General features: G+C 37.2%; 3 protein-coding genes across 4 annotated transcripts; 1 reads left to right on the top strand and 2 right to left on the bottom strand.

Moving 5' to 3' along the window:
• Window positions 1–7,072: 7,072 nt before the first annotated feature.
• LOC122038815 lies at window positions 7,073–14,933 on the bottom strand. The gene is made up of 5 exons (XM_042598755.1): window positions 14,071–14,933; window positions 11,187–11,298; window positions 10,989–11,114; window positions 9,176–10,924; window positions 7,073–7,648 (listed from the first exon to the last, which is right to left on the bottom strand). The coding sequence occupies exons 1-5, from the start codon at window positions 14,892–14,894 to the stop codon at window positions 7,307–7,309; spliced, it is 3,153 nt and encodes a 1,050-aa protein (XP_042454689.1). The 5' UTR covers window positions 14,895–14,933; the 3' UTR covers window positions 7,073–7,306.
• A 999-nt stretch (window positions 14,934–15,932) lies between these two features.
• Window positions 15,933–19,345, top strand: LOC122038817 (14-3-3 protein 6-like). The gene is made up of 4 exons (XM_042598759.1): window positions 15,933–16,504; window positions 16,712–16,834; window positions 18,311–18,427; window positions 19,142–19,345. Exons 1-4 carry the CDS (start codon window positions 16,031–16,033, stop codon window positions 19,199–19,201), a joined length of 774 nt encoding a protein of 257 aa, XP_042454693.1. The 5' UTR covers window positions 15,933–16,030; the 3' UTR covers window positions 19,202–19,345.
• Window positions 19,346–19,580: 235 nt separating this feature from the next.
• Window positions 19,581–21,862, bottom strand: LOC122038816 (homeobox-leucine zipper protein HOX4-like). Of its 2 annotated transcripts, none has more exons than XM_042598757.1 (3): window positions 20,724–21,862; window positions 20,267–20,625; window positions 19,581–20,186 (listed from the first exon to the last, which is right to left on the bottom strand). In XM_042598757.1, the coding sequence occupies exons 1-3, from the start codon at window positions 20,776–20,778 to the stop codon at window positions 19,740–19,742; spliced, it is 861 nt and encodes a 286-aa protein (XP_042454691.1). In that variant the 5' UTR covers window positions 20,779–21,862; the 3' UTR covers window positions 19,581–19,739. The 2 variants fall into 2 exon arrangements, with proteins under 2 accessions (XP_042454691.1, XP_042454690.1); XM_042598756.1 differs by having other exon boundaries at window positions 20,267–20,628; window positions 20,724–21,861.
• Between the last annotated feature and the right edge of the window lie 2,197 nt (window positions 21,863–24,059).

The following is a 24,059-nucleotide window of genomic DNA, read 5'->3' as shown; positions in this document are numbered from 1 at the left end:
GGGTATTCAGACTCAGATTATGCTGGATGCAAATTAGACCGCAAAAGCACAAGTGGTGGATGCCAATTATTAGGTTCATCACTTGTTAGCTGGTTTAGTAGAAAGCAACATTGTGTTGCTCTATCTACAACTGAGTCAGAATACATAGCTATAGGCGAATGTGTTGCACAATTATTATGGATGATGCATACTCTAAAAGATTTCAACTTAAATATCACGAATGTAAAAGTATTAATTGACAATATAAGTTCAATTAACTTAACCAAGAATCCTGTGCATCATTCAAGAACCAAACATATTGAAATTAGGCACCACTTCATCAGGGATCATGTTACTAAAGGTGATATTGAACTCAAGTACATTGAGTCCAAATCAAATTTAGCTGACATTTTTACAAAACCACTCCCTGAAAGTGAATTTAGCAACCTACGACGAAAATTAGGGATGTGCCTAATAGACTAGGATTGTCTTAAAACTATTTTTAAAATAATGTTTTTTAACTTATAAGTTAAAACTGTATGTTTTCAAAACATTCCATTTTTAGATTTTCAAAAACAGTTTTGGCCTTAGACTAGTTTTGAATCCTTAGAAAGCATGTACCCATAGGACTAGTTTTTGAGCATCTCACCAACACCCTAGGTTTACCTTGCTTGTGTTTGACAAACATAGAAAGGGGTGAGATGCATAGGCCAACTGTCTGGACTTAAGATGCTTATTTCAGTGCATCAACATAAGTCTGGACGTTAAATACAACTCAGATATTAATCAGATTAAAGTTAATCAATCGAATCACTGCTTGTAATCAACTTAATCTGACTAACCATGTGAAAGCTACTATCTTCTGATAGCTAGTTAGTACCTAATTAGTTAGACAGCTGGTTAAAGTTAAATATCAAGTTCAGGGGGAGAATTAACTCAAATTTTGTGTGTTTGAAAAATGCTTTTTAAAACCTAACCTATGTTTGAACATTGATTTACAAAATTTAAATTTAACTAAGTATTTGAAAAATGTGAAAGTTTAATCCCACCCAATTTTCAAATTTAGCCTCTATCAAATTAGCCTTAAAAATTAATGTTGGCAAAAAATTTATTTCTTGAAAAATTATTTAATTTTTGCTTTGTTTTGAAAAATCGAAGTTGAAAAATTTCCTTTTTTGAAAAGTAGATGTTACTTAAACATAAAAAGTAAATTTGAAAAACCTATTTTTGAAAATTTCCACAAGCTTAAGAGTTAAACTTGATCAACGTTTCAAAACTCAACTTGTCTCCCCCCAGTCAACTTGACTATTTTTTACTTGGTGTTAAAAATTGCACTTTTATCTTTCAAGTTTTGACCAAACTTAGATATTTTTTTTACCTGTTACAGTAACTCTTCGCTATGATTATTTACCTCTGTTCATTTTTTTGATGAATGCCAAAGGGGGAGAAGGGTTAGGTGGTTAAGTTAGCTAAACCAATTTGAAAACACAAACTAACTTTAAAACCACACAAATGCATGTTGCTTCTTGCATATGTTTTCACTAACTTAAACCAAGTTGTCATTCCATCAAAAAGGGGGAGATTGTTAGTGCGGGTAGCACTAACGGTCTAACCCAGGTTTTGATGAATGACAAATAGGTTAAGTTAGTTTTGTTGTTGTCTGACACTTTGATCAAGTGTGCAGGAAAAGTCCAGACAGGTCGACGGGCTGACCGGATGTCTGGCACGAAGTCCAGCTAGGTCGACCGGATAGCTGGCGAGAAGTCCAAGCGGGTCGACGGGCTGACCGGACGCTTGGCGAGAAGTCCAGCTAGGTCGACGGGCTGACCGGATAGCTGGCGAGAAGTCCAAGCGGGTCGACGGGCTGACCGGACGCTTGGCGAGAAGTCCAGGTAGGCTGACCGGACGTCTGGCAGGTAAGTCACTGGAGGGGAGTGACTGTGAGGACGCGTTCCCGGGAAGGGGACATTAGGCGTCGATCCGACTTAGATCCATTTCGGATGTCTAAGTCGAGATCGTGACTAGATTCCGGTCTCGGAAAGACGGAATCTAAGTCATACTCTTTTTATTTATTTGTTGAACTTTAACTGTGCTGACAATCTGTGTTGCAGGATATACATTTGCCTCGGACTAACTTTGTTTTGCAGGAAAAAGGAGTTTTCTGGAACAAGGTGGTCCGGGCGCCCGGAAGGCGAATTCTATCCAGCCGAGTCGTCGCCACGTGGAGCATCATGGTTTGTGCAGCTGCGTCACATTCCAGGCGCCTGGAACAGCATATAAAAGAAGCCCTAGACAGGAGCTTTAGGATCAATCAATTAAGCTGAGAACTCTTCTACTGCTGGTCTTGCTGCTTAACGTTCAGTGCGACGCCAACAAAGCTCCGACACTACGCTCCGTTCTTTTCCCTTTTGTCGGTATTTGTTTTTAGTTTTCATTAGCACTCACTGTACGATTCTTTTGTAATTATTATTTCGAATTGCTAGTGATTGCCCAACGAAAGTGGTCAAGGACCACGGGCCTTCGAGTAGGAGTCGTCACAGGCTCCGAACGAAGTAAAACAACTGTGTCTATTTTACTTTTCCGCTGCGCTTATACTCTTGTTTTGCGAATCGATATTCACCCCCCCTCTATCGAATCTAACGGTCCTATAGGATTGACATGAAATTAGTTTCTATATGCTCGACTACCTCTCCTGATTATATCCATGCCTTCAAATATCAATTTGACTCAATATATTAAGAGTAATGATTTATTTAAAATGAATATATTTAAAAAAAATCAATTCACGTTCTAAAATTCATTGATCTCAATATATTAGGTCATATTGGTATTTGAGGAACACAAAAGAACTAGTTTTATGTCAATCTAAGGTCATTTGATCCATCAATCGATTTTACCCAAAATCGGCTTATGGACCAAATGACCTTGGATTGACATAAACTAGTTTTTATATGTTCGTCTATCTCTCCTAATTATATGCATACCCTCAAATGTCAATTTGACTCAATATATTGAGAGTAATGATTTTTTAAACATGAATATCTTTGAAAATTTTAATTTGTATTCAAAAAATTATTACTCTCAATATATTAAGTCAAATTGATATTTGAGGGTATGAATATAATCAGGAGAGGAAGATGAATACATAGGAACTATTTCCATATCAATCCAAGGTTATTTGGTCTATTAGTCAATTTGAACAAAATTAGTTGATGGACTAAATGACTTCGGATTGACATGAAACTAATTCTTATATGTTCATCTACTTCTAATTATATCTGTACCCTCAAATACTAGTTTGACCTAATATATTGAGAGCAATAATTTTTTGAATATAAATTAAAATTTCTAAATATTTTCATATTTAAAAATCATTACTCTCAATATATGGGATAAAATTGACATTTGAAAATATAAATATAATTAGGAGAGATGGATGAGTTAATAAGAACTAATTTCATGTGAATCTGAGTTAATTTGGTCCATCACCCAGTTTTGGAAAAAATCGACTGATGGACCAAATGACCTTGAATTGATATGAAACTAGTTTCTCATGTGTTCGTCTATATCGTCTAATTATATTTATGCCCTCAAATACCAATTTGACCCAATATATTGAGAGTAATGGATTTTTATACACGAATCGAATTTTTCAAACACATTCGTATTTAAAAAATCACTACTCTTAATATATTAAGTCAAATTGATGTTTGAGGGTATGAATATAATCAGGAGAGATAACCAAACATATAGAAATTAGTTTCATATCAATTTAAGGTCGTTTGATTTATCAACCAATTTTATCTAAAATTAACTTTGATAAAAAAACAAATCAATCGACGGATTTAAAAATTAGTCGATTGATTTGTTCAAAATTTTGATATTTTGGCACAGAACAAAATCGATTTGACTAATTTAAAAAATTAGTCGACTAATAGAGGTAAAATGAAAAATGAATACTTGATTTGGTAATTATCCTACCCTACGCGATTTAATAATTTCAAAAAGTTACCAGTATAGTTCAGTAAAAAAACCGCATCTTTCAACTTAAAAAAAATATTTAATTAAATCTAAATTAAAAAACTCTATTATTATAAAAAGTGATTGATAATTTAAAAAATCATTTTTTAATTTATGTCATGAATTTCTTGACATGGGATATTGTTATATGAGATCTTGAGGTCAAAATTCGATATGTCTGAGCATACCCTCCCCATATCTTGGCCACTTGCACCAATGGCTAGTAGTCATCTGTGATTTATCTCCTCTGCGTTGACCAAGAAATGGGTTAGTGGGAGCGTTGAGGATGAGTGAATCACCTTTTGTCACATGGTTTCTAGAAATAAGCATCACCACTATAATATTATTATTATTTGAAGACTTTGAGATAATTAACATGGGCCCCATAAATTCTTGTATAGGTCTAGAAATAGAATTACATATCATAAATATCTTTTTTACACTATCCTTTTTCAGTATATGTCAATGTTTTAGAAATTTAAATCTCTTAGATCCATTAATAAGTTTCAGTCAAAACTCATTAATGGACCTAATAAGCTCTGATTCAACTAATTCCAAGTTCAGTAAGTTTCTATAATACCTTAAAGCACAAATGTGCCCCGAGTTATTAACTTGAAGGTATTCTTAGTGGTGCTCAAAAGATTTTAAAATTTTAGACTTTAAGGTAATTGACATAGACCCATAAATTCTTGCATGTCTCAAAACCAAGATTCCATATTATAAATACCTTCTTATCCTCTTACAGTACATGCCAATTTTTTAGAAATCTAAATCCCTTATATCCATGTATAGATTTCAGTCAAAACTCATTGATGGATCTAGCAAGTTCTGATTGGACTTATTCCAAGTTCAATAGATTTCTATAATACCCAGATTACAAATATGCTTTGAGTTATCAACTTGAAGACATTCTTAGTAGTGCCCAAAAGATTTTTAAAATTTCAAACTTTGAGGCAACTAATATTGATTCATAAATTCTTGTATGAGTCTCATAAACAAGATTTAATACCATAATACCTTCCTTATATTATCGTCTTTCAGTACATGACAATTTTTCAGAAATCTAAATTCCTTAGATTTATTAATGAATTTCAGTCAAAGCTCATTGATGAACCTAACAAATTCTAATTGGACTCATTCCAAGTTTAGTTGGTGTTTATAGTACCCAAAGTCCAAATGTGCCCTAAGTTATTAGCTTGAACTTGGAATGAATTCAATTAAGTTTCCTAGATTCATCAATGAATTTTTGACTGAAATCCATTAATGGATCTAAGAGATTTAGATTTATGAAAAATTAACATGTACTGAAAGAATGTAGTATAGGAAATGTATTTATGGTATGAAATCTTGATTTTAAGATCCCTGCAAGAACTTGTTGTTGCCTCAAAGTTTAAAATTTTAAAAACCTTTTGCGCACTGCTGAAAATATCTTCAAGATGATAACTTAAGGCACATTTATACTCTAGTGTACTATAAAAATCTACTAAACTTAGAATCAGTCAAATCATAACTTGTTAAGTCCATCAATAAATTTTGATTGAAGAGGATAGTATAGAAAAAGTATTTATAATATGGAATTCTATTTTTGAGACATACACCAATTTATAGGTTCGTGTATACCTTAAAATCTTCGAATAATAATACCAGTGGTTGTGGTGATTTCTTACCTCAACACCAAGATTGTTAGTTTTAAAAAATCATATATATATATTTTTAATTTAATTTATTTTTTCTCTTATAATTAGCTATTTAAAAAAAGATATATTTTATTTTATTTTTATTTTTTATTAATGTTTCTTTAGTCTTTTATATTTTTATTAAAATTATTTTTTTGAAATATATATATAAATTTAAGAGATGAGTTTAATAATATATACTAGTGATCGTCCACATGCGTCATGTGTGTAATATAATACATTGAAATCACATTGACCCTTTATAATGAAATTATATTAATTTTATAATCCTTTATAATGAAATTATATTAATTAAAGTATTTTAGCATTAAAATACTAAAGTAGAGTCATTGGTAAATTACCTAACTTTTGAAAATCTGAATTATTTGGGTCTTTGAAAATTCGAATTATTTGGATTTTCGAGTGTCACCCTTACGACTTCCCTATGAAAAAAATTAATTTAATTTAATATTATACTTATCTTAGTAAAAAAACTAAGAAAAGTATATTTTTTAACATTGTCGTCCTAAAATATTTATAGAAGCTTCTTTGAACATAGTGTTGTCAATTCTAAGATGTGGGATTAAAAAGAACTATATTTTTTTATATAAAATAATCAGAGAAAATTAATGATGAGAAAAATTCATAATAATATGCCGCAGCTGAGTCTCGAACTCTAGATCACTGATTGTTTCACTTGTGAAATTACTAATAAACTTTAGAATTATTTTTAGTATGAATAAAAAAAAGATATTAATGTAAATTCATTTTAGGCTTCAAAGTTAGTTAGTAAAAGAGAGAGATTTTTAATAAAATAGTAATATATATATATATATATATATATATAAAAATAAAAGAGAGAGAGAGAGAGAGAGAGAGAGAGAGAGAGAGAGTGAGTGAGTGAAAAAGGAGCTTTTTAGGGGTCATCAATGTATGAACTCCATAATCGACAATACGTTTGGGCAATATGAAATTTAGATGTACCTTTTAGAAATTCAACTTTAAAGGCCCTTCCGGAAGTTACCAGATATTCTAGGACAAAAGTTCCCTTTTACCCACTGTAAATTTTAAATTATCATTTTACATCTTATAGATTTCGAAGTATCATTTTACTCTTTATAGTTTTGATTTATCATGGCAACACCCTGCTCAGTTAAATCTAAAATTTAAAATTATCATGTTCAACGAATTCTCCTAGGTCACCCTGGTTGCTTCTGTCCTCAATTGGCTATTTGTGGTAAACTACATTCTTATTCAGCTATTAACTACACTAAAAACAAATTTTTTAAAATCATTTTTTAAAAGATTGTTTTTGGTTTCATCATGTCTAACAATAAATAATTATAACAAACACACGGCAAGATTCTGATAGCAACTGCAAGAAAAAAAGACCAGAATAACAAACGCAATAATTGGATTTCAGATAACATTAACAAGCATCTGAATGTCCTAAAAAGATATAGTTTCATCAAAGAAGCGGTGCTGGTTTACTGAATACAGACGAATACAGAGGGACAAGAAACTTGCACAAGAGACCAGTAAAAGAAAAGTAAGGTAGTGTGTTGAGGCAAGTCAAAACTTATTGACTGCTATTTGCTAACTGATGGCTTTGTTTAGTTAATTTAGCACGCTTAGAGACCTGAAATCTTTGCTTTGCATGTGGGGCATATGAACCCAAGTGTATCAGATGCTTCTCCAGAATTTGCAGCAGACGATACATGGCGGAACTCTCCGCCGCACCAAACGCAGACGGATGTCAGCTCGTACATGCTGTTTTGCAGGGAAATGTCCCAGCCTAAATGAACAGAAGCATGGTCCAGTTCGGGCTCATAGTGCAATTCAATAGGTGGCTGTGCGGGTATAGAATCTTGTCTGGTCAAATTATCAAACTCGGAAGTTTCAACTGTGCTTAATGTCAGCTGAGTAAAACAGGATGGCGACTTCTGGGTATTAGCATTGAAATCCTCCCCATGCTGCAAAAATAAGGCATAAAATTATCAGAACATATACACAATGATAATATCTGTATAGGAGAAAATTGAAGAAACTTCGAACAAAATTAGTCAAGAACAGTAGCATAAATTTTACTATTTCCTGTCTTGAAATTATCAACTAGCAGGGGATTTATCCAGAGATGTGGTATGAGTCTCAACTGCAACCACCATTTGGTATTATATGGCTAACCAGGATTCTGACTGGTATTGAAGGAATTATTTAGTCATGTACCCTATTCTCTTTAAGTGCTGTTGCATTTGCCTCCAGCTATTCAGAACTAAATAATCTGAAGGCCATAAGATGCTATTTGTTATGATTACAAATAGAAGCCACGGGCCAGGTTGAAGAAGATTAATATAGATGAGCGATCGCAGAAATTTATTTTGGCTAAAACCACAAGGAAATTGATGCTCGAACACTAGCTCATCTCAGTTTTAATGTGAGGCAACTATGATCAAGTAGGGCCTCAGACAAGCCTAACACCTGGGAGAACAATGCATCATAGTGGATATTGAAGTGCTAAACTGTCAATTATTGTAGATTATTACATGTTAATGCAGTGGCAGTTTGATAAGTATTTGTTAATGCAGTGAAATCAAGCTGTACGCTAGTCAGCAAACACCTGGGAGAACAGTGCATCATAGTGGATATTGAAGTGCTAAACTGCCAATTATTGTAGATTATTATATGTTAATGCAGTGGTAGTTTGATAAGTATTGTTAATGCAGTGAAATCAAGTTGTACGCTAGTCAGCAAACCATGCTATGAACGCTAGACAATTTATAGCTTGACATAATGATATTCAGGAAATTTGGCCACATGCTTTCTGGCACGATTTTGTTTTCACTTAGAATATATATAATCACTTTCTCTTTGCAAAAAAGAAAAATCCAGATTAAATGCATAAATATCATCAAACATTCGAGTCTATAGTAAATGGAAAAGTCAGAATAGAAACAAGGAAAAATCGAATGCCAGGTGCGGAAAATATATTCATACGAGGTAAAAATTTTCAGTTGAACTTCTCTAGACATAAGTTACTGTAATACCACACACCCACAGACTGCATCCCCAACCCCCCCCCCCCAAATCTTCTGTCCCCGTCTCCCCTTGCCGATCGGACGGACCAGATTACATCTTAAGGCATCATGACATCTTTAAGATGTGTGCAGTATCCTCGTGATGTGCAAGGCATCCTTGAGATGTAATCTGGTCCGTCCGATCAGCAAAGGGACACGGGGACAGAAAAATTTAGAGACAGAGGATTTGATCCCCAACTTCCTTTTCCTATCTTAAAAACCATCAACAGTTGTCCATTTTGTACAGAAACTTAGAATAGTCAATTAACACTTACATGCATGCTTTATTCTTTATTATAAATGGATTACAAGGTTTTATTATTGAGGAACTAAATATGAAAAGTAGATACCACCATATGGAAGATCTTTCTTCTTTATAAGAGTACTAAATGTACGTTAGGAAGCAAGGTCTGATTTCGGTCTTACCTGATCAGGGTTCATGTCAACATCTGGAATATGATCAGAGGAATGCAACCAAGGAGAACCGAGTGAGAAATCAAATCCCAAGGAATTTTCACTATCATGAAAGGAATTATTTGCAGCAATATGTTCATTTGCAGCACTGGAAGCATTAAAACATATATCTAGTTCCACATTGGGCTCATCTATATCTCCAAGCATGCATTCCTTCATCTCAATATCAAATGTTCGCACTCTGTTTCTATCAACATTACCACTGGATCTATTAACAAATGGCATGTCTGTACAACTGGCATTAAAGTCCAATGGCAAAATACTTCTGGCATTATCTTCAACAGAAAACACATTGGAAGTGGCCAATTCATTTTTTCTGCAGGATTTTACCATTTCAACAAGGTAACTCTCTTCGATATTCCTTACATGTGTATCAGTAGCATCTTTCCCAATGGCATAATTTGGACCATTAGCTGACGGGATGGTAATCAACTGGTTTTCTGATTCTAACCTATGCTCTGTTCCATACTTCTCAGCATCTGAAATGACAACGGAGGATGACATCTCTCTCCCATTAGATTTCCCAAGGACAGTCTTATCTACATCGACGTGAGACATTGACATAAAATTGAGAGGAATGTTTGTTTTGATAGCTATGCCGTCATTGGCGTCAACATTTGACTCTGGTATCATGCCTGTAAGATCGCTATCATTAGTTTTGGAGCCATCAAGGGACATGCTTTCAGGAAAAAATTGGGCCACTTTGTTAGCTGCTTCACATGTTATATTAGGCACATCATTAAGGGCTATAGATGTTATGTTGAAGCATGGTTTGGAATCAACATCATTGACCTGTAGACTATTAGATTGAACATTCCCAAAATGGAAATTGTCATCATTGCAATCATAATCATCAATTTTCTTGACACCACATATCTCAACCTTACTGATATCACCAACTTCAATGTTCTTTGTATCACTACCGTCCTTGAAATGACTAGCTTTCACAGTTTTTACATCAGCACCATCTGTATTTTCTTCAATTGCATGATGATAATCACTATCCTGATTATCAGAAGATGTCATAAGGGTGTCTTCAGCAACCTTTTCATGAAACATAACATGTAGTGCTACTTCACCAACTTCAATGTTCTTCACATCACTAACTTTGTCGTGCTCGAAATGACTAGCTTCCACATTTTTGACATCTCTACCATTTGTATGTTCTTCAATTTTATGAACCTGATTATCAGAAGATGTCATTAGTGTGTCTTCAGCAACCTTTCCGTGAGACATAATAGGAAATGTAACTTCACCATTCACACATGAACTAACTTTTTCATCCATAACATTGATATCATCAGTAATCACTACAGAAGGCATTTTAGTAGTTTCAGATTCCCGAGAATCAATTTGATTGTCCCCTTGACAGTGCATATTTGCTGAAGCAAAATGAGGTTCACTAGCAGTGATAGGAATAGAAGTCTCAGCCTTGGTTTCAGCTGAAGAGAAATAATGTGATGGAGCAGCCACTGGAGCTGGATTGCAAAATGTTTTTGAGTTATCATCAAGAAGTGCTTCAGCACTCAAACCTTGGTATCTCACATGAGTTCCAACATGACCATAGTAGCGATGTCTCTCGGCAAAGACCTTGTGACAAAATTGACATTCAAATTTCCCATCCTTTATAATAACACCATCCCCTATCAGTTTGCCAAGTTTACGTCTCTTTGCACTCTTTTGCTCATGTGACAGCTGCCTCTGCATTTAAATATGCTAATATTAGATCAGTAAATTTATGCATTTTCACCTATTCCTCTGTTACCTGATTTTGAGCACCATACAATATAATTTGCCTGTCAGGCTCAGAACATGAAGAGGCAAATGGTGCAACTGCAGGGCAACCAGGCTTGTCGTTCACATGATTTTCTGGAACAGCAAAACTTGCAGCCTGTTCATATGTTAATCAAATAAATAAGGACAAGAACAGCTCATTCCAATTAGAAGGCCAATTTGCACTTACATAGTCAGTGTTTAACTTGTCATTCCTTGAGGCACCCACATTTGGATTCCCAAGAAGAGTGTGTATATATGCTGCAACCTCTTTGCAGGAAAGAAACTGTTTTCCCCTTGGGCTGGGAAAGGCAAACAAAGCAAGTACATACGTACGAACATTACAAGGCCATGAAGCTCAAAACGTCAAACCATAGAAATTTTTACCAATATAGTCAAACAGCATTATTAGATATAAGAAGGATTTGCATATAAAAAATCTCATGATAGGGTCTATATTATTGTGGTGGATTTTAAGAGAAGAATATGAACTAATTATACTTGTGAGATAAAGGATAGTGACAAAAAGTTAGAACGAGCATAGAAACTAATGATAGATAAAATGAACAGGCAAGGTCTCCTCAACATATTATATGGATGAGAAATTTAACCACAGTCAGGTAAAACCCACACAATATTAGATAACTATAGAACAGGAATCTTCCATTAGAATGATATCCAATTGACACCATGCTGCAAATAATCTGAAAAATAATTAAAAATTAGAAGACTATCACAATCAACCTGTAAGAAAACAGATATATGCATACTCACGCTGATAAGAATAATGTATTAAGTATGCATATCCTCATTGCGTGACATTGGCTATGCAGCTAACAGAGGTTAAAGTAGGGAAGCAATGAAGAGATTTTTCAGGTCCTCTGATTACTAAACCAATATAATTAGACACAGTCTAATACTCCAAGTATAACTGGAAGATTAATTGGACTGTATGCATGAGTACTGACAAGAGGTCAAGTTGATAATATGCCATCATAAGTGCAAATTGTTGTGTTGTACAAAATTGTTGTACAAGGAGATGAGTTGGCATTGGACCAAAGCTTGGACGCATGTTCCTTATTGGGAAACTCATTGATCCTTCTGGCCCTAGTATGCAACTAGCTTTGCCTTCTTGATCTAATAACTTTAGTTCCATGTATAACCATCAATACCCAAGTCATGTTTCTTTCTCAAAACTTCCACATTTAGCAAATATGGGTGCTTCATGTAATAACAGGCAAAAAAAACTTAATTGTGTTAATTGTAAGTTAGCTAAAACCTTTCACCTTTAGCTACTAAGAAATATTAGCTTCTTTTGATATTATTCACTCTAATATTGGGGCCTTGAACCCACTCTCTCAAAGGGAGGTACAAAGTACTATATCACTTTTATTGATGATTTCTTATCAATGATTTTTTAGGCTATTTGGATTTATTTTATGCATGCTAGCCTTTGATTTTTTATAAGGGAGCTTGGCGTAACAGTAATTGCCATAACCTTGAAGTCACAAGTTCAAGTCGCAGAAACAGTTTCTTGCAAAATGGAAGGTAAGGTTGAATACAATAGATCTAATGTAGTCCAACCCTTCTCCGAGACCTGCACTAGCGGAAGCTTCGTGCACTGGCTTGCCCTTTTATGCTAACCTTTGATCTTTTCTTTGTCTATAAAGATTTCTCCATGATGATTCACATTTAATTGCCGTAGACAATTAAAATATTTTGAGGCAATTATAGTGTAAAATTATTATAAAAAGAGTTACTCTCTTTCAATTATCATGTGCAGAATCCCCATAACAAAATCGAGACGCTAAACATAAGTACTGCATCTTGTTGAAAATTTTATATCTTCTTTCCTCATCCACTTTTTTTTTTTTTAAAAAAAAACCTAGAGGCACTAAGTATAGTTGTCCATGTCATAGACTGCTTACTGTCTTCCACTCTTTAACAACTCTCCTTCTATGAACCTCTTTTGCTTTCCTCCCTATGAGTGAGTGATATATGTTATCTATAAAAAATTCTTCTTATGACCCCATGGTTAACAAGTTGCACATATCTTAGCATGTCACATTCTAGGAACAAAATTCACTCTTCATACAACCTTTTTGAAAACAGCATTTCTTGCCCATTTATCAGTGAGAAGCTCAATAAGTCAGTAAACCAATTGGGACAATCTAGATCACTCCAGATTTCTCTTCAAGGCAATTCCAACAACATTCCAATAAGAAATGTCATCTAGGACACTTGTGGTAATCTTCCTACCCACCTTTAAGACTACTAATGTCACCTATCTAATGTGTTATCTATTCATGAACCCAAAAGTTACTGATAAATTGCAATATATCTACTACACAATGACAGTGAAAATGCAAGACATCTATTAAACAGACATATTTCATGAAATAACAAAGCATGTTGAAGTGCTTACCACTTTATTTAATATCATTATCAACTCAATACATTGGGGAGAAAAACCTCCCACCCCCTACCCAACTTGCCTGTCGGTTATAAGTTGACCCTGTGATTTACCTTCCTTCACATAACCTGGGGATGGACGCTTGGGGCGAGCTTAATCACCTTTGCTACAAAAACTATCAACACAATACATTTGACCTTTAATATGTATCACTTAAGGTACAAATGACAAATCAACTTTGTCAAATCACATACTAAGGATTGGCTTCATTTCCTTGAGACCAAACTGAATCTGCATGAGGCATCTCCAGTTTGAGGGGATGTTAACAGCTAGAAACAAAACCATCAAATCCCATCATCCAACTCATGGAATCCCATCAATTACACATTTTTACTACTCTTGTTGGTATTTTTTTCCTATTTTGTGAATTACTATGTATGGTGCATTCACACCCTTATATGGAGATGATACCAATGTATAAATACTGTACGATTCATCAAGGAATAACAAACACAAACCATTTCCTGCAAAATTGTCAAATAATATTTCCAGTTAAGAAATTATTGTTCATCAGTTTGATAAAGTTTCTGGCACACGATGTGTTCAAACAATACTAAGATCGTTACAGCAATTAAGGAACAAAGGAGAGAGAGGAAGAAACCTGATGTATCGCCTGCAATACACCCAGACTTCACCTTCCTTCCTCTTGAGACTGAGCAACAGCTTCCATCCCCTCGGCAAGTCATCACCAAAATCGGAAGCACAGACAATCCTCCTCTTCCTCCTCCGACTCCCCCACTGTCCGTCAAATCCACTCATGAAGTCCAGAAGCTGCTGCTCAGTCGTCAGACCTAACGTCCTCTGCCTCAGCACCTCGGTAAAAGGATCCACCTTCTGGCCTAAAGCTAACAAATCCACAGTTTCACCTTTGCCATTCAAGATCTCACGATCTTCATCCTCCAACACAGCCATTACGGGGTTACCCTTATCAAGATTCTGCGGGCCACTGCCGTTATTGCTAATTAGGTTTTCCTGGGCAGGATCGCTGGTAGAGGTGGGTAGGGTTTGGGGACTAGCTTCCTCCCCGGAAAAGAGCTGGCGAAGGTAGGAAATAATTTTGAGGTTCTCATGGCGCCCTCGTTCGTCATCGTCGGCATTTCCCGCTTCGGCGAAAGAGGGTTCGAGGGGAGCGGCGGATGAAGAGGAAGTTGAAAAGTGGCCACGTGGGCGGCGGCTGGCGACGGTGGATGGTGAGGCGGGGTCTGGATTGTGAGGTGCGAGGCGGAAACGGCTGTAGGTCTGCTTGCGGCTGCCAGCGCTCTCATTGAAGATAGCGGGATCAATCTTGGGGATGACGACGTCGTCGGAGCGGCGAAGGTCGTAGGCGTTTGGGCAAGAGAGGGCGAGAGAGTGGATCTCCGCCTGGGAGAGTAAGCGCAGGTCCACCACCGGAACCACCTCCGAGGCCGGGGGCGCCACCGCCATGGGAGGAAGAAACAGAGCGATCAAGTGCCGGGGACGGAATTGCGGACTGTTAGTATTTATATTTCCATAAATATAGGGACCTTTGCGAAATTTTACCCGATACACAACATTCATTTAATTTAGCAAAAAAAAAAAAGAATTTTTTTATTTGATACTTAGATACATTTAAAATTTCTTTAAACACTATAAAAAAGGTTAACTTTTAACACACTAAGACTAATTATAGTAGATTAGTTGTATCTATTTTATTAAAAAAAACTATATTCGTCAATAAATAATATAAAAACTAAAATTAAATAGTGAATTTGTATACATAATTTTTTTTACATAGTTTTTACAATATAAAAATTATCATATTCATAAAATATAAAGTTAAATTAATAAATCTATATAAAGTTATAATTTTAACAATTTTTATAGAAATCCCATGAAATATTTATGCTACAATATGGACGGCATGTTCATATGGAAACAGAATCAAAATACTGAATTGAGCAAAGTTTCTTAGAAAGAAAATATTTTTATAAAGTGCACCGAATTCTGAAAAAGTATTTTTCTATCGCATTCAAACAGAAGAGATATATTATTTTTATAAATAAATTTATTTTTTAGTAAGTTTTTTTTTTTAGCTTTTGCAATTCCAGTAAAATATAGTCCAGAATATCTCACGATAAGATTAAACACCTCACAGCCACGTCGGACATTAAAAGGACCGAAAGGAAGACACTGTCCGCCCAACAAGTTACCTCCGTCTACATTCTAAGACTCTAAAAACATGGGTCCCTTCCCTATTCAAAAATCACCTGGGTAAACCGGGATGTGAATCCTTCTGTGTAACTTTTATTTCCGTCAGAAAAAAGCGGTCAATCGTGGGACCCACAGACAGCACGAAAAGAAAGGTTTTATTTGTAATGAGAAATTAATTACCTCACAGCTGAAACAGCCACTATCTCGTTGGACACGGATCCGACTTCCAGCCAATAAACAACCGGTATGGAATTGGGTTATTTACTACCGCAAGGCAATCGGTTCCTCTCGTTCCTCGCTTCTTCTTCCCCGGCTTCTCTTTTCCAACTCCAGAAAGAAAAAAAAAAAAAAAAAGAGAGCGAGATATCTCGCCAGTGACTCGAGCAGCGATGGCGGCGAGGGAGCAGAACGTTTACTTGGCGAAGTTGGCGGAGCAAGCGGAGAGGTACGAGGAGATGGTGGAGTACATGGAGAAGGTCGTCGGTGCGGCGGAGGCAGAGGAGCTCACGGTGGAGGAGCGCAACCTCCTCTCGGTCGCTTACAAGAACGTCATCGGAGCCCGACGCGCCTCCTGGAGGATTGTCTCCTCCATCGAGCAGAAGGAGGAGACACGCGGCAATCACGACCACGTCGAAACCATCCGCGGCTACCGTGCCCGGATCGAGTCCGAACTCGCATCGATATGCGGCGGTATTCTGCGTCTTCTGGACTCTAGCCTCATCCCGGCCTCTGGTGCTGCTGACTCCAAGGTTTTCTACTATAAGATGAAGGGCGACTATTACCGATACCTGGCCGAGTTCAAGACTGGACCAGAGCGCAAGGATGCCGCCGAGAATACCTTCTCAGCCTACAAGGCCGCCCAGGTTCAGATCCCTCTTGTTCCTGTCCTCGATCTCTTTGATTTGACTCTCATCTAATTTGGGCTTTTGTTTGACTGAAAGACCGTCTCCGACTTGTAAACTGTTTTTCTGATCCTTAAACACTGTAATCTTTATCTAGATGGACTCTGTCATATGATTTCTAAATAGAGTAAGGGTATTGGGGGTTTTGATTGAAGTTGGCTATGGCAGGACATTGCTGTGGCAGAATTAACACCGACACACCCAATTCGGCTTGGTTTGGCTCTAAATTTCTCGGTGTTCTACTATGAGATTTTGAATTCGCCAGACAAGGCTTGTGCTCTCGCCAAGCAGGTAAGCCCATCAAATTTTTCTTTCTATTTTCTTTTCTCAGACTGTTGTTTAGTTGACATTTATCAACGGAAGAAACTTAGTTCTTGGGAGTGTGTGCTTAGTACCATTTCCCTTCTTTTTGTAGCTGAGATATTTAATTTAGTTCACAATATGTAAGTTTCAAAGCGCTTACATGATAGAGTTGGAAGGACAAATACTGCATGCAGCATCTTTTCTCAATTGTTGTGATATTTTTCAACTGGAGAAACTTAGTTCTTAGGAGTGTGTGCTTAGCGCCAGTTCCCTTCATTTTGTAGTTGAGATATTTGATTTCAGAATATGAAAGTTTCAAACATTTTACATGATAGAGATGGAAGGACAGCATCTTCTCTCTGATTGTTGTTTAGGCGACTTTTATTGACGGGAGAAACTTAGTTCTTGGGAGTGTGTGTTTTTGCCCTCACGGGTTGGTGCAGTTGGTATCTGTATAAATGGTTCCTCCAATAGATTTTGGGATCAATTTCCAGCACGTGCATGACCTCCCACATGCAAAGGGCCGCTACCCTAGGGCAAATGCCCCATGTGATTTACCCCCTTAGAGAGAGAGTGAGGTTGTCCGCTAAGGTGACGGCATCCTTTTTCGCTCCAATTGAGAGTGTGTGCCTTGATACCATTTCCCTTCATGTTGTAGTTGAGATATTTAATTTAGTTTTTTCAGAATATGTAAGTTTCAAAGAGCTTACATGATAGAGTTGGAAGGGAAAATACTGCATGCAGCATCTTTTCTCAGATTGTTGTATAGGTGACATTTATCAACTGGAGAAACTTGGTTAGTACCATTTCCCTTCATTTTATAGTTGAGACAAATACTGCATGCAGCAACTGTTTAATTATTGTTTTGTTAGTTTATTGATATTTCTTGCAAGGATAAAATTATGCCATGAAAACATCCTTTCATCTTCACCTTTTGGTATCACAAATATCCAGGGATTTATCTCAATAGTCTTACTGGTATCTTTGTTTTTTTAATATGCCAATATACAGTTGTTATCCATCACAAGTAGCTCAGGATTTTTATCGATACTCCTCTGGATATGTGTTTTTGTGATATGGAATGACTCTGGTGGAAACCAATTAAAGAATAGCATTGCCTCTCTAAATGACTATGCTGTTTGTTTCTATGTTTCTTAACATATTATGCAAAGGTTTATTTGTCTAAAATGACATTCTTTAGCATCTTGATTTTATATGCTTTCATGTTCAACAATTTGTACTGAGTTGTAGCTCGCAGACAAAATGGAGAAATAAGATATGTTAATAGTCCCATTATCGTCCTGCATACAAGTAAAATCCTTTTGATTCCCACTATTATGCACCATTTTCAGTTGGTTTCGAGTTGTCTTTTTTTTTGCTCAACTACTGGATGAACTGGTCCTCCTTGTTGAAGCTAGTTGTTTTGAGCAACTTATTCTTAAGTTTTCTTTCATCTCTGGTCAGGCTTTCGATGAGGCAATTTCAGAGCTGGACACACTTGGAGAGGAATCTTACAAAGATAGCACTTTGATTATGCAGCTTCTACGTGATAATCTCACCCTGTGGACTTCAGACATGCAGGTAATATCTCAACCTTAACTTCGACAGACCAATTTGGTCTCCTTGTATGCCAATGTGGGTAGTTTGATAAGACTTAAAGATAAGTGGTGTTTAAATCCTTCATTCAGCATAAATTTCAGTAGCATAGAGTGTTAGTTTTATTTAATAAATATCACCTCTTAGGTAGTTGGATAGTCTGATATATAATAAATTGAAAATTAATTACAATTATTAACTTGAGGTGATTGGTTAGATGGCAACATACCAAATATGAAAAATCAGAATCACTGAATTTAATCTATCTTCACTTACCCGTTAGAATTTAAGCCACATCTCTACAATTGTAGAATATACCACTGAACTTTACCTTCTTAAAAAGGACATCATTTCAAGTGTTTAATATTATAAAACACGTTCCAATATTAGCATACTGAATAACAATTAATTTAACTTTTGTAGCATGCAAATATTCAATTCTGAACGGGGATTTCATAAATTGGCAAGTTCAAATGATTTGATGCATAAATTGTAAATGGTAGAGGTAGAATGCCGAAGAAAAATCTAATAATGTAATTAAAAAGTGATTGAATATTAGTATCGATAAAGTCTTCAATCCAGTTTAATAGAAGGATAAGATTTACATAGTAACTCGGTTTCAATTACAATTAACTTTGTAGTTAAGAATATTTATATTCAAGCCAAATGTTCAACTTTTTTTTGGTTAATCTTTTGCAGGAGGATGGTGTCGACGACATCAGAGAAACAGGCAAGCCTGAGGATGGAGATGAGCATTAATTTTAAATGGTTGGCCATATATGTGCTTTTATTTAAGATTTATATGGTGCTTTAGCTTGCAGATTGAATTTAATATCAGTACATGAACATGAAGTGTGTAATGAACCACCTGCGTTCTTATTCCCAAACCATTTGCGTGTGTTAGATCTTTGCCTTGTCTCTTTTCTTCAATCTTTTATGTCTGTGGTCTTAACGAAATCTAATTTCAGCATACGGCATTTGTGATACAATTATTTGTTATAGACATTGCATTGGGTGTGGAACAATCAATTTGCAAAATTTCCCCCAAAAGAAAAATGCGACTGAAATTGAAGCTCTTGAGATTTCTGGCTTCCAATCTGTTCCATCACAAATAAGAAAGTTCATTGGAAAAGGTTGCTGGACCAAACCTGTGTTAATTTAATATTTTCTTTGTACATGAACTACTATTCTACTATTTGGAGGAATACTTAAATATAAATTCACAAAACAAAATTGTTGCGGATAACCCCTCCAATTGTCCTGATATTATTTTCGAATCCTTCGGTGCTCTTCTCGATTAGTTCCATCGCTCGCCGGAGTAGTACCAGCTCAGCATCGCCGCAGCTTTCTCGTCGGCGAAGAAGTCGAAGCAAGACGCACCGATGAACTCCTCCTCGTCCTTGCCCTCCTCCTCCATCTTTAACGTCGCTCCAGGGCTTTGGTATAGGAATTCGGTCCTCGAATCCACGAGGTTCACTGAATCGGGACAAGAAAGTTCGCCGGCGGCCAACTCGAAGGAAAATGTGTCGGGGGCATAGGTCAGCTGAGTCATACTTTCGACGAATTCGTTGGCCGCAGTGGCGTCGGACACGACGGCGCTCGAGTCGCTGTCTGACACGCCCTCGGCCTTACCGACGGCCGCAGACGGAGGTGGCTCTGCCGATTCCTCAGCGATCTTCGTCGAAGTATCGGAGCTAGCCATGGGATCTTCCTTCATTCCGAGCTTCGCCTGCAATTTCTTTATCTGCGTCCGAATCAAGAGATACAAAATTATTAGTTCGTCGAGCATAAACGACAATATAATTGTGTCTCCTTCCTACAAACATGGGAGAGGAGCGACTGGTTGTGGCGGTGTAGGGAGTCGAAATCGCAGCGGAGGGCATCGTGGGAAGCCTTGAGGGTGGCGTAGTTGCGCTCGAGTTGCTTGGTCTTCCACCGGGCGCGGCGGTTCTGGAACCAGACGGCGACTTGGCGTGGGTGGAGGCCGAGCTCGTCGGCCAGCCGCACCTTGCTCTCCGGCTCCAGTTTGTTCTCCTCCTCGAAGTGCTTCTCCAGAATTCTCACCTGCTCTGCATTCAATCGCCGCTTCTTCGCTGTCCCTCGTCCGCCGGCCTCTTCCTCCTCCTCCTCCTCTTCCTGGATGAATAATTCTCTGCCATATCCTGCTGCTTCCTGCTCTTCTCCTGCTGATTATAGCTCAACATTTACAACCTGAATCAAGATCTATCATCTAAGGAAGAAGAACAGAGCACCAACAAGCTAAGCATATATATTTATATACCAGAGGAAGAAGGGATCAGAGAATTCTCTGTGATGCTGATCGCTCTCCTCTTCATGTTTGCTTCTTTTCGTTTACTCGTAGAGGGATGTGCAAGAAGAATCGAGTGTCGTTGGTTGTGTTTGATTAATTATCTGTTCTAAGGGAGGAGAAATGCTCGAAGAACCCCGAAGTAAAAGAGTAATGGTATGGCCGGAGAAGAGAAGGGAAAGAAGGGAAGGAAGGTGGCAGAACTGACGTGAATATTTGAGTCAGTATATATTGACATTAAATTTTGTGGAATTACAGAACTAAAAACACTAACTTTTCTGAGAGCAACATTCCACTCGTCTAGAAGAAAAAGAAAGCAAAGGGAAAAAATCGAGAAGAACACGACAAAGTTCATAGTGCTCTGTCGGCACATTGGTCAATTAAACAAATCGGAGGCATTTTACTTATCTGAATAATTTCTGAGCAGAAAGAACAATCGCGAAATCATGAACGAGAGCAGGCTGAATGATCATGGAACAAATACCATATTGCTGCATTAATTAATTAGTCATTAAGAAACACTAGACGGAGACCTGATGATCACAGACATAATTTGTTCGGTACCTAAAACAAAGGACATGAGAAATCTAAGATTTCATCATGTGTTTGTCAGATTGCGAGGTGCATCTCTTTCCCTGCTTAGTACTCTAAGCTTCTGAAAGGAGGGTGAAGTCTGAAGTAGCAGTGATCAGACAAGCAAGCTGGTCTATTGAGCTGCATGAGATTGATTCCAATTCTTTTTTTTTTTTTTTCCTTTTCCTGGTTTTTTGAGGAAGGGAAGCCATGAAAGTAGAATTTCTTTAGGGATAAAGTAACTTTACTTTATGAACTGCAAAGCAGAAGCAAGACTTGACGTCTCCCTTCAAAAATCGCTTGCAGGCAGGCACTGACAAAACATATCGACTTGAAAAATGAACTTCACGTTGTTAATCTTATACTGCATGTTCTAACTTGGCAGGGAATCCAAAACGAAGCTCACAGGACAGAACAAGACGTCGTCTCACTGAACATCGATTGCGATTTCAACGTTCTGATCATTCATCAAAGCGAATGCCGAGTCTCTTTTTTCAACGTGTTGGAGCAGGTGGAATCCTCCACACATAAAGAAGAAGATAAGGTGGACAGAAAGGAAAAGTTGGGAGCTATTTGTTTTGGTAGGTAACTCTCAATAATTAAAAAGACATCATATATATTATTTAAAAACTATCTTTATTCTAATTATAATAGCTAATTTAATTTTATTAAAAAATCTATATTGTATTTTTATATATATATAAATCCTAATGAATTTGATAAAAAATCTTAAATTTAATTAAAATTATTTTAAATTAGTTAAAACTATTGATACGACGAATAATGTAGGACTCCCGAAATCGGGTCAAAGTCCAGAAAACTGTTGATATAGTGATCAAACTCAATGAGGAGTCAACGCTCGAGGGCCAACGCGTCCGATCATCTCGGTTTAGTGGTTGCTTGATCATATCCTTGGTCCGGTCAGATCCTGAGTCCCTCAATATTAATGAAACAACGAGTCAAGTTAATATCATTTAAAGTTGAATCCTCCTCACTCCTCGGGATAACACGATTGATTATTTTGGTCGGGTGGTCTAACCGATTAGACCTATGGTTTGATCAGAAAAGTCGAATACTTGGTTCAACCGAACTCTTTGGCACAAGCAGGGAGGCCGAGAGAAAACCGAGTCCCCGATAGCATTTCTTAAATCTGACCTAGTTACTCTTGCAAGTGACATCCGAGCGGACTATAGGAGAGACTCAATCAAGTTGTTAGCTCAGTATATTAAGGGTCCCTCAACCCAACAACCCAACATTCCTCCTTGTCATTTTGTGATATAGCTGTCAGAGAATCAAAGGAATATCACTTATGCAAGTTGTACACTAGAAGTTTCTACTTACAAAATGCAGAAATTGTAGGTCTATTTTGAGAAAGGTGTCAAAGCATCATTATGGTATGTCCTTTGTTGGCAATGCATCAAAATTCGTGCAGAGAGAAAAATTAATACTATAAAAGAGGGTCTCCATCTACAGGCACGAGTATACTTACTTTACAAAAACGTTACGCATCTATTGTTCATTATTGTTCACTACCTATTGTTCAATCGTTGACTTGAACGTCAAAGTGCCTTGTCGGGGACCTTTCCCTGGCCTGGTTGTTAATGTTTCCTTTGACACGTAGGATTATTTGGAGTCATTTTTTTTCAGATTGGAGTCTTTACATAATCAACACCAGAGTCACTTGCCAAGTGCATCATCTTTTCCGCTTTCAAACAGGATCAAATTGGACAACGTTGTTGGGTACTTTTGCTTGCATCTGAAACATGAAGATGGAGAAGATTGGATGGCTTACCACAGTAACTTTGTCGCAAGAAGATTTGGAGTTGTCAATAACCGCCTGAGAACAGATATTAGTACAACAGCAACAAATAGCGACCGAGTGTCCTTTAATCAATGACCCTGCTGTATCTATGACTGGCGCTCAGACCGAGCACGAAACTCGAGTGGAAGACCCGACTAGGTGGCAACTGATTCCTCCTCCCTCAACTGGCTTCACATAAGCACCTGCACATCCGACCAGCCTCCTGCCCGTGCCCCCATCGTCGATCGTATATCACCGAGCATTGTTTTGCACGTCGTTTGAAAAGATGGGCCGAGTGGCGAGACTGCAAGGATCGTCTTCTGATCAAAACACACTCGCTCGGGATATTTGGAAGGGGAAAGCTCCGATGGTTAATAGTTCCCTCGAGATGTCATTCTCCCAAGAAATATTGGAGGGCAAGTTGCCGAGTCATTTCCAATCTTTGGCGATCGAGAATATGGAGGAACAACCAACCCAAAAGACCATCTCCTCAAATTTGAAAATGTAGTCATCCTTCACTAATACATGGGCGGAGTTAAGTGTTCCTCACCACACTCTCTGGCTTGGCGCAGAGATGATTCAACTGACTCTTGGTCGAGTCCATTTGTTACTTCAAGGATTTTTGCAAGACATTCCTCCATTACTTCGCCAGTAGCCAACGACACCACAAGACCACTTTGAGCTTATTTTCCTTTAAACAGGGGCCCAAGGAGACATTAAGGGCATACATTAAAAAGTTCAACCAAGTGACTATAGATGTTCCCTCGACCACTCTGGAGATCTTAGTGAGTGTCTTCTCCTATGGGCTCACTGATAATGATCTCTTCCGATCCCTCATAAAGAAGCTCCCAAGAGATTTCGACCACCTACTCGGACGAGCAACCTAGTACATCAACGTGGAAGAAGGTCAGTTCACTCGGAAAAAAGAAGTGGTG

Source organism: Zingiber officinale, chromosome 1A, assembly GCF_018446385.1.
Source record: "Zingiber officinale cultivar Zhangliang chromosome 1A, Zo_v1.1, whole genome shotgun sequence".
NCBI lineage: Eukaryota > Viridiplantae > Streptophyta > Magnoliopsida > Zingiberales > Zingiberaceae > Zingiber > Zingiber officinale.
The sequence above is the reverse complement of the archived record's forward strand: the minus strand, read 5'-3'. Positions and strand labels throughout refer to the sequence as shown.